The 14,278-nt window shown below is 44.4% G+C and overlaps 1 protein-coding gene across 3 annotated transcripts in view; it reads left to right on the top strand.

Annotated features, from left to right (window-relative positions):
- The window catches only part of ADNP2 (ADNP homeobox 2), a 31,488-nt gene extending 17,779 nt beyond the window's left edge, over window positions 1–13,709 (top strand). For 2 of the 3 annotated variants that reach the window (XM_064370124.1, XM_012473491.2), the window contains 2 exons: window positions 3,106–3,195; window positions 9,023–13,709. In XM_064370124.1, the coding sequence (XP_064226194.1) occupies window positions 3,106–3,195; window positions 9,023–12,205 (3,273 nt within the window). In that variant the 3' untranslated portion in view covers window positions 12,206–13,709. Of the gene's footprint in view, window positions 1–2,423; window positions 2,545–3,105; window positions 3,196–6,046; window positions 6,219–9,022 lie in introns of all 3 variants that reach the window. The other variant, XM_012473492.2, reaches the window with a different exon arrangement.
- The last annotated feature ends 569 nt before the right edge of the window (window positions 13,710–14,278 follow it).

Here is a 14,278-nt window from a genome sequence, read left to right as displayed (position 1 = left end):
TACCCTGAGATTGTATTGATTGGCTATTTTATCACTTGCTTTTTTTCACTTTTCTCTGTCTTGTCATGTATTACATGTTCATCTTATTTAATACCGAGTCCATACTCAGGTTTCTTCAGTTTTACCCAGAACGGTTTTTGCACTTGGTTTGTGTAAGCCAGGGCTCCTCATGGGCCCTGTTACCTCTCGTGGTTGGCTTGGCAGTGCTTTCCCTGACTTTGGCCAGACCAGCTCCTTGTCCTGCAGAGACGCCGCTCCTTCTAGATCTGTCTAGTACTTCCTGCAGTGTTACTCGAGCTGAGTTCCCTGTCCCCAGGCTTCTTTTAAATGAGATGTTCTACGGAAAGGCCCCGTTGATTCAAGTGAAACACTTTGGGTTAGAATACATAGCATGTGGTGTCCTGTGCTTCTTGTCGCTGCAGGGACCCCAGTCATTTTGCTGCTGCAGTACAGTACATGGCAGTCTGGTCTTTGTGTGCATTCCATTCTTCTTGTGGAGTAGAATGTAAGATGTTTAACACTCGCTGACAATCCTGGTCCTAGGACGTGGTTTTATTGGGGGGCCTTGCTGTGAATGAGGTCTTTCCGATTCTGTCATTTGGAGATTGTTAGCAGACATTCTTCTGTGAACTCTTGTTTTACTCAGCAGTTGGGACTGTGTGGTTTCTCTGAAAGGTGGTGCCTCTGGGAAAGCAGGATAGTTTTAGCCTTTCTTTTGAGCTATCACTTTTCAAAGTGAGTAGTTAACCTTTCCAAGTGGTGATTCCTGAAATTCGTTTTTTTCTGAGTTTCTTGACATTTCTGTGACTCTCCTGTGACTTCGTGTGTTAGGGTTTCATAGCCATTTGTCTTTTTGATGCTCAAATGTTACGACATTTTGGTGCTCCTGGTGCTTTCGTCATGACCCCTCCACTAAAGGGCCTGTGAGGATGGGCCCATGCTTTGAGAACTTGTCTCATTTGTCTTTGAGCATTTGTACTTGTACTTTTCTGTAGGTTCTGAAGTTGGCATCATGAGCTAATTCTGAATGCACTGTCACCTCTCGGGACTGTCCACACCATGAAATTATGGACTCAATACCTCTTTATCCTCACTTCTTAATACGGTTTTGAGCGAGTCAGCTGTGCTGCACAGGTAAACCTTCTACATGCATTGGGAGGTAGCTGAGAGCAAAACAGGAGTAGATTTTTACTTCTTTCAACTCGGAGGAAAAGAAAGTAATCTTGGGCCACACGGCCTTTAAAATTTTAGCGAGAAATGGAAGATGTTTTTCTCGTACAGCTTCTCACTTAGTGTCTGATTTTCACTTTTTGAAACAGTTTTATTTAAAACCCTCTGCTGCTCCACACTTTGTCAGCATTCTGCCCCAGGCCTTGCCTCTCTCCTGTCCCCTCCCTGTCATATTAGCCGCCCCAGCCCCCCACCCCTACGTCATGCTCAGGTCGGGCAGACACAGCTTTATACCCCTTTACCACTTCACTGTCACTATTCATAGGACTTATCACCCATGAAAGACAGGAATTTCTTGTGAAAACATTTTTTTTAAATATCTGTGTTTCTCAGTTGTGAAACTCTGTGAGGTTGGGATCCCATCTGGCCCCAGAGTCCAAAAGGAAATATTTCAGGGTTGAGTTAGTGATGATTACAAAAGGATGAGGTAGATTACTGTTCTGTGGAGCGTGTCATAATTGTGTCTTAGGCCATTTCACCTGCATGCCAGGTGGAGGTCTTCCTCCCTTCCCCACCTGTTGCCAGCAGGCTTTGGAAGTTGGCTGTTGAACCCCTGCTCTGAGGATGCTGCTGCTGTGGGAGGTCTTGGCTCATGCATTTCCTCTTCTCTCCGTGTTCACCTGCCCCTGACAGTCTCTAATAGGCACTGCGTTTCTCACACTGCTGCCTCTTTCAGCTGATTGTGAGGCTTTCCTTACACCCTTGTCTACACTATAGGTCTTTTGCATAATTTTCTTGCTGTAGCAAGTATAACTTTTTGAGTGAAAAATGATTGATTCTATCTGAGAAAAAACTCTCTACACATTCTGGATCTTGTTTAACTGCTTTGAAAAACATTTAAAGAGTAAGATAAAAATATACTTTTCTTTCATTCCCTAAGACAAATGGATTGAACAGTAGTGGTAAGGTATTGTTTAAAAAGAGTGTGTTCAAGGTAAAGATTCTTTTACTTTGAAGTATTTTTTTGTTTCTTTATATGTACTCATGAAGCCGCATGGGTTTTGGAATCTGTATGTTTAGGCTTTGCATACATATAAAGGATGTAGATAGTTACTTGTTGGGAGGTCTCCTCTTTATTTCTTAGGAATCTGTAATTTTAACTTGGATTATTTCAACCTTTTCCTCAGTTCTCATATTAAAGGGTATTCTGTCAAAACTTGCTGAGAGCTTTATAGTCTGTCTTTTGTATCCAGGGGTTCTGCATCTGTTGATTCAACCAACTGTGGGTCAAAAATATTTGGGGGAGAAAATGGATGGTTGCATCTGCACTGAACGTCTACAGACTTGTTTTCTTGTCATTATTCTCTGAACAAAGTAAGTAGGAAGATGTGCGTAGGTTACATGCAAATAACTACACCATTTAACGTAAGAGATTTGAGCAGCCTCGGGTTTGGTGCCCGCACGTGGTCCTGGAGCCAGTCCCCCACGGATACCGAGGGGTGACCATACTTTCATTTCTCTTTTCCCATGTAGATTTCTTAGGTACCAAGTAATCTCATAAGGTGTTTTTTTTTTTTTTTTAAGACAGCGTATTGCTCTGTCTCCCAGGCTGGAGTGCAGCTTACTGCAACCTCCACCTCTTGGGTTCAAGCAATTCTGTCTCAGCCTCCTGAGTAGCTGGGAGTACAGGCATGGGCCACCACGCCCGGCTAATTTTTGTATTTTTTAGTAGAGATGGAGTGTCGCCATGTTGGCCAGGCTGGTCTCAACCTCCTGGCCTCAAGTGATCCACCCTCCTCAGCCTCCCAAAGTGCTGGGATTACAAGTGTGAGCCACTGTGCCCGGCTTAGTAATCTCATCAGGTTCTTATTAAATACTGCTTTATCTTCTGAATTTACATAATGATCTTTCTCTTTTTTTCTCCCTTTTTAAAAGGACCTTAAAGGCTTTGATCCAGGAGAGAAATACTTTTATAACACGTCATGGGGAGATGTTTCTGTCTGGGAACCTTCTGGAAAGAAAGTGGTATGTATTTTTTTGTCTTTGGTTTTCATGTTTCCTTAAAAGTGAGGAATGAATGTAATTGTGGTCTAAAGAACATCACATGTATTGGGGTTTCCTGGCGAGTGAATGGGGAGGAGGCATAATGTAGCCTTTCAGGGAAGTGGCAAGAAACCAAGTCCAGTGTGTGCTCAGGCAGGGTTACTGATGCTCCGAGAGTTTTCTGTGTAGCGCGGAGTTGATACAGTGATACAGTGAAACTGTTGTTTGTCCTTGATTGTAAGATGGCATTGCTGTAAGAAGGACGTTTGATTTAATAACTGTTCTGAGTGAAACAAAATGCCACTACGTTAACTGCATACAGTACATCCTGGTTTCAGAAACTAAAGTAAAAATGTAGACTTTTGAATCAAGGAACAACATTTTAAGTAATTAGAAACTTCAAACTTTTAAGCAAATTCAGGTTAAAACATGAGCCATACTGCTAAGTTCTCATTAAAGTGTTTCTGGGACACCTTTTCTACCAGTTGTTAGCACCTTCCTTGGTATCAAACTCAGCTCATCTCAGACTTGATTTGGCTGTTCCCTCTCACTAGCTTCTGTTGTCAAAGTCATGCTGGCCTTGGGAACTTGTACTTTAAAATATTTCTGTAATTAGTTGTTGTCAGAATCTTTTTTTTTTTGGTGGTGACTCAGGGTCTTGCTATCACCCAGGCTAGAGTGCAGTGGCGTAATGTTAGCTCACTGTAGCCTCAACTTCTTGGGTTCAAAGTGTCCTTCCACTTCAGCTCCTGAGTAGCTGAGACTACAAGTGCATGCCGCCATTGTAAGGTTTGTTCTTGGGTTCTTGCCGAGTTTAAAAAGAAGAAACTGAGGCCAACACAAGAAGATCCAATCAGGCTCCCGGGCAAGGTTCTGCGTTCCGACAGGAACGGCTGGTGGGGTGTTGGGCAACAGAAGTCTTACCTTGTGGTGAAACGGCAGCTCCCCGGTCCGGCTTTGTGTGGAGGAGTCAGTTTCCCCCAGGAGGGGTCTTACAACTCCTCCTGGGTTTCGGCACCACTTGTAAGGTTTGTTCTTGCCGTGTTTAAGAGGAAGAAACTGAGGCCAACACAAGAAGATCCAATATGAAGGAATTCATTCAGGCTCCTGGGTGAGGTTCTGCGGTCCGACAGGAGGGGCCGGAGAAGTCGCGCGGACTCCTCTCAGACGTGGGGTTTTATAGGGAGTGAAGGAGCTCGATTGGTTGTGGGAGAGCAGGACTACTATTGGGCAAGGTTACAAACCTTTGTTTGCATACAGGACTTGGCTGCTATTGGCTAGAAAGACTCGGCTGCTATTGGCTAGAAAGACTTGGCTGCTATTGGCTAGAAAGACTCGGCTGCTACTGGCTAGAATCACAAGACCCCGCTTGCACACTGGGTTCTTTAAGGGAAGGCCAGGCTGTGCGAGAAAGGGAGAAGGAAACATGCCCGAGCTTGTCCGAGCTTTCGGAAAAAAGAGGGATGGGGGGGATGTGCATCCGAGCTCCCGGCAAGGCAACCGGCCTTACAGCCATGACCAGCTAATTTTTTTAATTTTTATTTTTTATAGAGGTGGGGTCTCACTGTGCTGCTCAGGGTGTGCTTTGTCAGAATTTTCTGTAAAGATATTTTTGTAAGCCACTTTCCTTGAGTCCCATTTTTCAGTTTCTGCCCCAACACTCTCCTCTCTACCATGAGATGCGAGATTCCTTGAAACCACTGTGATTCAGTTCTCCTCCTCCTGAGCGTAGCTCACGGCTGCTGCAGCATGCCTCATTTAGCTGATCTTGACTTCATGAATCTTAAGCCTCATTGTTCTTCTTATCCAAATTCTTAAAATATCTTGTAATGTAACTTGCAGTATATATAAAATTACATACTTCTCATTAAGAAACATTTTTTGAAATCCTGCTGCAAAGCAGCTAACCATTTTTGAGTGCTTGGTACAAAGAGGTAAAGTTAGGATTCTTTTCCTCAAATAGTTTATGTTCTTGTTGGAGTGAATAGGGCCTTAGGCATAAATAATTTGAATAACAAAGTTATTAATAACAGATAGATAATAGAAATATTAGAATAGAATAATAGAAATAGGTAATATAAATAACAGAATAAATAACAAAGGTAAATAACAACTTGAAGTAGTAGAAATTGGCTGGGCGCGGTGGCTCACGCCTGTAATCCCAGCACTTTGGGAGGCTGAGGCGGGTGGATCACAGGGTCAAGAGATTGAGACCATCCTGGTCAACAAGGTGAAACCCCGTCTCTACTAAAAAATACAAAAATTAGCTGGGCACGGTGGCGCGTGCCTGTAATCCCAGCTACTCGGGAGGCTGAGGCAGGAGAATTGCCTGAACCCAGGAGGCGGAGGTTGCAGTGAGCCGAGATCGCGCCATTGCACTCCAGCCTGGGTAACAAGAGTGAAACTCCGTCTCAAAAAAAAAAAAAAAAAAAAGAAATTGAATGTATTAGATACCACAGTCAGGAGTGACTGGAGACTGTGGTATCTGCTGGTTTTAGGGTCGTCTTTCCTAATTGGTCTTCCTGCTTTAATTTCTCCCTGTGGACATAGGACTTAGGAACAGAGACATTAGGGAGACATAGCTGTTGGATTGTGAGGCTCACACTACAGTGAGATCCTCAAGGGCTCATGGGAACAAGTGAGACTTTGAGGGTTTGAGGGCAGAAAGGCTTGCTTAGGTGACTATGGGACTTCCTTAGCATGGGAGTCTAGAGAAGCAACATGCAGGTGTGATGGAGAGATTACACACTAGTCAGTAGTCATTGTTTTCTGACAGCAAAGAACTATGACTCCAGCACTTCCCGTTAATTATCTCTTCTTCCTCTATTACCAGCGAACTAACGTCTCACACTCAAGATTGTTTATGATCAGTCACTGTGTTAGGCCATTCTTGTTTTGCTATAAAGAAATACCTGAAGATGAGTAATCTATAAAGAAAAGAGGGTTAATGAGGACATGGTTCTGCTGGCTGTACCACCATGGCACTAACATCTGCTCTGCTTCTGGTAGGTTCTTCAGGAAGCTAAAATCACGGTGTAAGCTGAAGCAGGAGCAGGGAGTTACATGATGAGAACAGGAGCAAGAGAAGTGGGAGGTACTAAAAAACCAGGTCTTGAGTGAAACCGAGTCATACTTCTCAGAGTATGAGAACTCTGAGAGCTCAAGGAGTGAGAACTCACTCATCACCGAGGGGATGATGCTAAACCATTCTTCAGAGAACTACCCCCATGATCCAGTTATTTCCCACCAGGCCCCACCTCCAACATTGGGAACCACATTTCCCAGTGAGATCTGGAGAGGACTGTCCTAGAACTTTCACATGCAGGCCTTTTATGTGAACATGTGCTTCCGTTTCTCTTGGGTAAATGCCTTGGAATGGGATTGCTGGGTGGTACCGTAAGTGAATGTGTACTTATCTGTATAAATGAACTGCCAAACCACTTTCCAAAGTGATTGTATCATTTCATTAATACTTTCCTACCAGCAGTGTGAGGGCTTATTTTAACAGATGATCCTTTGGTTTAATTTGCATTTCACTAGTGCCTAATCATGTTGAGCATGTGTTCATTGTTTTTTGACATCTAGGTAGCTTCTTTGGTAAAATGTTCAAATTTTTTGCCCATTTAAAAAAAAAATTGGGTCTTTTGTTTTCTAGTTTGTTTTTATATTGAGATTTGAGCATGCCTACAACAAATATGATGGAGATAAATCCTTTATGAGACAGGTGGTTTGCAGTACTGTCTTTTAAAGAGGAGACACTTTTTTATTTTCGTGAAATACAGTTTATCATTTATTCTTTTGTAGACCATGTTTTTGGTGTCACGTTTAAGAAGTATCTGCCTGACCCAAACAGTTATTCAACACTGACAGATATTAACATGCCATTGTCAATAATTTCTGCCAGTTCTTTCACTGAGTATAGTTTTCTTGGAGCATATAGTTTTTCAGTACTATATTTCATTGAGTATAAAACTCACCAGTTTTAATGAACCACTCATAAAACCAAGTGATACTTAAACTATGTTGCAATATGAATGATCAGTTGTAAGGAACTTCCAGATTTCAGAGATGTTAAAAGATGAAAAAGTGTGTCTCTTAGAATCAGTGAAATAGGTTTTTATTTTAGTCTGGTGTTGTGGCTGTTGTCCTAGGCTGATTACATATCCTACCAGAAGTACTAGAACCTAAGATTTTGTGAACTGCTGTTAGGACAGTAATGTGTTTGGATAATTTTTCTTATCTGTGACCCAAGAGGAAAAGCTACATGAATAGGGAAGAGATAGGATGGCAAAATCTTGAAGGGGCCGGGGGTGGTGGCTCATGCCTGCAATCCCAGCACTTTGGGAGGCAAAGGTGGGCAGATCTCTTGAGATCAGGAGTTTGGGACCAGCCTTGGCCAACATGGTGAAAGCCCACCTCTACTAAAAATACAAAAATTAGCTAGGTGTGGTGGCCCACGCCTGTAGTCACAGTTGCTTGGGAGGCTGAGGCAGGAGAATCGCTTGAACCCGGGAGGCGTAGGTTGAAGTGAGCCAAGATCACGCCACTGCACTCCAGCCTGAGGGATAGAGTAAAGACTCTGTCAAAAAAAAAAAAAAAAGTAGAATGGGAGTGTGTGAGTGGTGATGAGCACACAGATTTAGGAAAGGATGAGAATCAACCCTTGATCACTGTGATGGTGCAAAGCCAACTCTTGGGCCTTAGACGAAGCTAGGTCTTAGCTTCCTAGTTGGTGGAACTGGGGTGCAGGTGTTTTGTGGTTCACCAGCTCTGGGTTCTCAAGACTCTGTCATGAGACCAAAGACTTCAGTGCGCTCTCAAGTTACTGCAAACCAGCAAGTCTTACCAGATGTTAGAACAGATTGCACCCTGTTGTATGAATGTCTGTTTTTAGGCCCTGAACTTGTTAATTCCCTGAAATGTGCCTTAAATAGAAATTCCATATGGTCAGCGTTGCGTTCTGTGGCCCTCCCCTTATCTTAGGGTCATCCATAGTGTGAGTTTAGGCTTAGTCAGGCTTTCTTTACTGTTTATCAGATAGTTTATTGGGTACTTGCATGGGCCAAACACTGTCCGTTTCACTCCGACCTTCTCTAGAAATGGGGGAAATAAAAGGATAGTAATGGTGGGCTAACAGCTTGAAAGCTAGGCTAGTCGTGGATAAATTCCAGAGGTTTGAGAATTTGGAGCAAAAAGAACATTGGAATTGAAAGAAATGGGATGAGGGGGAGAAAATAACTTTTTGTTGTAGAAAATTAATGAAGCTTTTAAAATTAATGCTGTTATTAATAATTCAAAGTTCAGGGCTAAGTAATTATATTTGTGGTTTTAGTGGATGACTTAAAACAGGGGCAGCAAACTACGACTGGTAGGCCAGATCCTGTATTTGTATGAATTAACCCACAAGCCATGTAGCCTATGAGCAAGGAATAGTTGTTAGGCTTTTAAATGTTTAAGAAAAAAATGACAATACTATTTTGTGACATGTGGAAAGTATATGAAATTCAAATTGGTGTCTATAAATAAAGTTTTATTGGAACATAAATTAAAAATTATGTTGGGGACTTTTGTACAACAATGTCAGTGCTGAGTACTTGCCACAGAGACTGTACTGTGTGGCCCACAGTCCTGACATATTCAGTCTCTGGCCCTTCACAGAGAAAGCTTGCCAACCCCTGGGTTAGAGGCACTGAGTCAGGTTAAATGCCTAGCACGTTGGAAGAAAAGGGTTCAGATCCTCAGGGACTGCGGAAGGTTGGCATCCGACAGTTTATTCAACTATGCTTGAGACTTTGTTTTCTTTTAACAGAGATACCGAACAAAGCCATACTGTTGTGGCCTCTGTAAATACTCTACAAAGGTGCTTACTTCATTCAAAAATCACTTACATCGCTACCACGAAGATGAAATTGACCAAGAGCTGGTGATCCCTTGCCCAAACTGTGTATTTGCATCTCAGCCCAAAGTTGTGGGAAGACACTTCAGAATGTTCCATGCGCCCGTCCGGAAAGTCCAGAACTACACGGTGAACATTTTAGGTGAAACTAAATCATCTAGGAGTGATGTGATAAGTTTCACATGTCTAAAATGTAACTTTTCAAACACTTTGTACTACAGCATGAAGAAGCATGTGCTGGTCGCCCATTTTCACTACTTAATTAACTCCTACTTTGGCCTGCGAACTGAGGAAATGGGCGAGCAACCGAAAACCGACGACACTCTATCTTTAGAGAAGATCCCGCCACCCGACAAATACTACTGTAAAAAGTGCAGCGCCAATGCCAGCAGCCAGGACGCATTAATGTATCACATTCTGACATCAGACATACACAGAGATTTGGAGAATAAGCTCAGATCTGTGATTTCAGAACATATTAAGAGGACTGGACTCTTGAAGCAAACACACATTGCTCCAAAACCAGCGGCATGTCTGGCTGCAGCAGCGAGTGGCAGTGCTCCGAGCACTCCAGCTCCGCCTGCTTGCTTTCATCTCGCTTTGCCACAGAATAGTCCAAGCCCAGCCTCCGGGCAGCCAGTGACCGTGGCCCAGGGTGCCTCTGGAAGCCTCACTCATTCCCCGCCTGCTGCTGCTGGCCAATCCCACATGACTCTGGTCTCCAGCCCTCTGCCCGTGGGCCAGAACAGCCTCACCCTGCAGCCCCCAGCACCTCAGCCTGTCTTTCTTTCTCACGGGGTCCCACTTCATCAGTCTGTGAATCCTCCTGTGTTGCCCTTGAGTCAGCCAGTTGGACCTATCAATAAGTCTGTTGGAACTAGCGTCCTCCCCATAAATCAGACTGTCCGCCCTGGGGTTTTACCCCTCGCCCAGCCTGTGGGGCCCATAAACAGACCTGTTGGGCCTGGTGTTCTTCCTGTGAGTCCCTCTGTCCCCCCTGGGGTCCTGCAGGCTGTCTCACCGGGGGTGATTTCTGTGAGTCAGGCGGTCCCCTCTGGGGTCCTTCCTGCAGGCCAGATGACTCCTGCAGGGGTTATCCCTGGGCAGACAGCAACTTCTGGGGTTCTTCCTACTGGCCAGATGGTCCAATCAGGGGTTCTCCCTGTTGGCCAGACAGCGCCATCACGGGTTCTTCCCCCTGGCCAGACTGCCCCATTGAGGGTTCTTGCTGCAGGCCAGGTGGTCCCATCTGGGCTTCTTTCTCCCAACCAGTCAGTTTCCTCCTCAGCTGTTGTGCCTGTAAACCAGGGTGTGAATTCTGGGGTTCTTCAGCTTAGTCAGCCTGTCATGTCGGGAGTTCTTCCTGTGGGCCAGCCAGTGAGGCCTGGGGTTCTGCAACTCAACCAGACTGTCAGCACCAACATTCTGCCCGTGAACCAGCCAGTGAGGCCTGGCGCTTCGCAGAACACCACGTTCCTAACATCAGGCTCTATTCTTAGACAGCTCATCCCTACAGGGAAACAAGTGAACGGGATTCCGACCTACACGCTGGCCCCCGTGTCTGTCACTCTGCCGGTTCCCCCCGGAGGCCTCGCAACTGTGGCTCCGCCCCAGATGCCCATCCAGCTCCTGCCGTCGGGCACCACTGCACCAATGGCTAGTTCCATGCCCGGCATGCCCTCTCCTCCAGTGCTGGTGAGTGCTGCTCAGAGTGTGTTTGTTCAGGCTTCCTCGTCTGCAGCAGACGCAAACCAGGCGCTGAAACAGGCCAAGCAGTGGAAGACCTGCCCTGTCTGCAACGAGCTCTTTCCGTCCAATGTCTACCAGGTCCACATGGAGGTGGCGCATAAGCACAGCGAGTCCAAGTCTGGTGAGAAACTTGAGCCTGAAAAACTGGCAGCGTGTGCCCCATTTCTAAAGTGGATGAGAGAGAAAACGGTGCGATGTCTGTCTTGTAAATGCTTGGTCTCTGAGGACGAGCTTATACACCACTTGCTGATGCATGGCTTAGGGTGCTTGTTCTGTCCCTGCACCTTCCATGATATCAAAGGTCTTTCAGAGCACAGCAGGAATAGGCACCTGGGGAAGAAGAAGTTACCTATGGATTATAGCAACAGAGGTTTTCAGTTAGATGTTGACGCCAACGGCAACCTGCTCTTTCCCCACCTTGATTTCGTTACCATATTGCCAAAGGAGAAGCTTGGGGAGCGGGAAGTCTACTTGGCAATCCTGGCTGGAATACACTCCAAGTCACTGGTGCCTGTGTATGTGAAGGTGAGGCCTCAGGCCGAGGGCACTCCCGGGAGCACCAGCAAGCGAGTGTCCACCTGCCCCTTCTGCTTTGGCCCCTTTGTGACAACTGAGGCCTATGAGCTGCATTTGAAGGAGAGGCACCACATCATGCCCACAGTCCACACGGTCCTGAAGTCGCCCGCCTTCAAGTGCATCCACTGCTGCGGGGTCTACACTGGAAACATGACCCTGGCCGCCATCGCCGTCCATTTGGTGCGCTGCAGAAGTGCTCCTAAGGACAGCAGCTCCGACCTCCAAGTCCAGCCGGATTTTATTCAGAACAGTGAACTGCTTTTAGTCAATGGCGAAGTGATACATGATTCCAGTTTTTCTGTTAAGAGAAAACTGCCTGACGGCCACTTAGGGGCTGAAGACCAGAGGCATAGGGAGGAGCAGCCTCCCGTCCTAAATGCTGATGCAGCCCCAGGTCCAGAAAAGGTGATGAGTGTTGTGCCTTTTAAAAGACAAAGGAATGAAAGCAGAACCGAGGGGCCGATTGTCAAGGACGAGGCTCTTCAGATTTTAGCATTAGATCCTAAAAAATATGAAGGCCGTTCTTATGAAGAAAAGAAACAATTTCTAAAAGATTATTTCCATAAGAAACCGTATCCTAGTAAGAAGGAAATGGAACTGTTATCCTCACTCTTCTGGGTGTGGAAAATTGATGTGGCTTCATTTTTTGGAAAAAGAAGGTACATTTGCATGAAAGCAATAAAAAATCACAAGCCTTCTGTACTTTTAGGCTTTGATATGTCTGAACTTAAAAATGTTAAACACAGATTGAACTTTGAGTATGAACCATAAAACTTGTAAAAAAAAAAAAAGTAACTCTGAAGTAGTAGATGGATTTTTTTCAGTTGAAATGTCACAGTGTTTTCCTCACTGTGTTGGTGAATCAAACCTCAGTGGTTGCTGTGCTGCTCTGCGGAGTTTATTTCAGGTGCTGGAGAGACCCCTGTTACCAGGGAGCTAGTAGCTATTTCACATCCATTGTTTCCTGCAGTTTGATTTGTAACAGTTGTTTTCAAATTTTTTTCTCTGTCGTGTAAATGAAATTTTTTGGTATTTTATGCACGCCTTGTTTTCCCAGTAGTGTCAGTGTCATATGATAAGAAATTGAAATCTACAAATAATTTTTTTTTCATTTAAGGAAATTTCAGCCTTTTTCAAAATACTTGATTTAACTGCGAGTGGAAGCATCGATCTCATTCAGCTTTCTCTGTCGCAGCCGATGATACCGTGCGTGCTCAGAGATGGGGGTACCAATCCCTGTGATGTGTCAGGCTCCTTGAGGGTGCACTGCATTCACTTACACTGACTTCTTCGTCAGAGCTTTGCTTATAGATTATAATTTTGCTCTATGTTTTTTTAGGCTTGTCCTGATAGCTGCCCTTTTTTTTTTTTTTCTTTTAACCATAACTCATAGAAAATCAAATGTTTTTATTTGTTAAAAGTAGACCGAATCTGACATCTGGTATGCTGGTATGTAGGTCATAAATTCAAGAGTTATTTTACAAATAAAGTTATTCTGTAGACGCAGAAATATTTTCAGTGTAGATTTTTCCCCTTCTTTTGATAGGCTAAGTCATTTCTCCATTCAGAGGTAAACCAGTAAATTTTTAGTGCCTTTAGAATAAACATTTAAAAAATATACCCAAAAACTCTTCTCCTAACCTAACTACTCAAACTAGTGAAAGGGAAGGACTATGATACTCAGGAATAAAATTATTGCCCCTGAGTATGGATATTAACTTAAATTGTAGCATAGATTTTCAGGGGACATGGCGAAGTTTGCAGACTGAGATCTAAGTCTCCATGGTTGGTACAGTAAGTCTTCAACCACGTTTTCGGATGGTCATGTTTGGTAGGGAAACGGGCTTTTCTCTGTCTGGTTCAGGCAGGAAGCTGTGTCTGGGTGGATGAGATGGCGTCCATCGTCACTGTCCTGTGGATGGTAGACCTCGGTTTCCCCTACACGATATAAAACAGATAACCAGAACCAGACCAGCCAGTTGAGACCGTAAGTCACATTTCTGGTGATACACAGCAGAGGAACCCCTTTACTTTAGGTAGAAATATTTGGAGGATGTGACAGCCTCTCAGAAACATGATGTTACAATGTGGATTTTAAAAAATACAATACTTGCATGTAATTGCTATACTGTGCACATTTGAGGCAGTTGTGAAACTGGTTTGTGATTGTCGGTGTACTCTGTTGTAAATTCAAAGAGAGCTTGTTGAACTTTATTATTTTTTTTTACCTGTTGTTTTCAGAGTGTCTATTTTGAATTAAAATTTGTTACACCACTGCAAATAGAACTGCTTAATTCTTTTAAAAGTTAAAACATTATTGTGAATCATAGGAATAACCTCAGTATGGGAATAGATCCATTTATTTCTGAAAAACATTACTTAATCATTTGTGTGAAAATAAGAACATAACCCTAAAATGCCTAATTACTGGGTCACAAAACAGGTGTGACTAGAGCGTCCTGATGAATCTATACTTATAGCACCCACAGTGCCAAAGCAGGTGTGTAACTGGGGTGTCGGTGCTGTGACGTTTCCCTCCCCGTGGCTGTGTTCGGGGTCGGTGTGGAGGGGAGGTGCCACGAGGGGGCGTCTGATGTGGCTCAATCCTGGCTTTCTTTTGTTGTGTGTGTCAGCCTCAGCACTACTGACATTTTGGGTCAGGTAATTCTTTGTCGTGGGTGGTTATGCCGTCAGTGCAGGATACTGGGCAGCGCCATTAGACCCTAGTAGCACGTGTGCCTCCGCTCGCTCCCCAGCTGTGCCCACCAAAAATGCCATTGCCAAGTGGGCCCTGGGAGGGCAGGATCTCCTTGTCAGAACCCTGGCGAAAGAGTTCTGATTTCT

This window comes from Aotus nancymaae, unplaced genomic scaffold (genome assembly GCF_030222135.1).
Source record: "Aotus nancymaae isolate 86718 unplaced genomic scaffold, 86718_ANA_hifiasm-v0.15.2.pri h1tg000100l, whole genome shotgun sequence".
Lineage (NCBI taxonomy): Eukaryota > Metazoa > Chordata > Mammalia > Primates > Aotidae > Aotus > Aotus nancymaae.
Note: the sequence above shows the minus strand (reverse complement) of the source record. Positions and strands in the feature narration are given on the sequence as shown.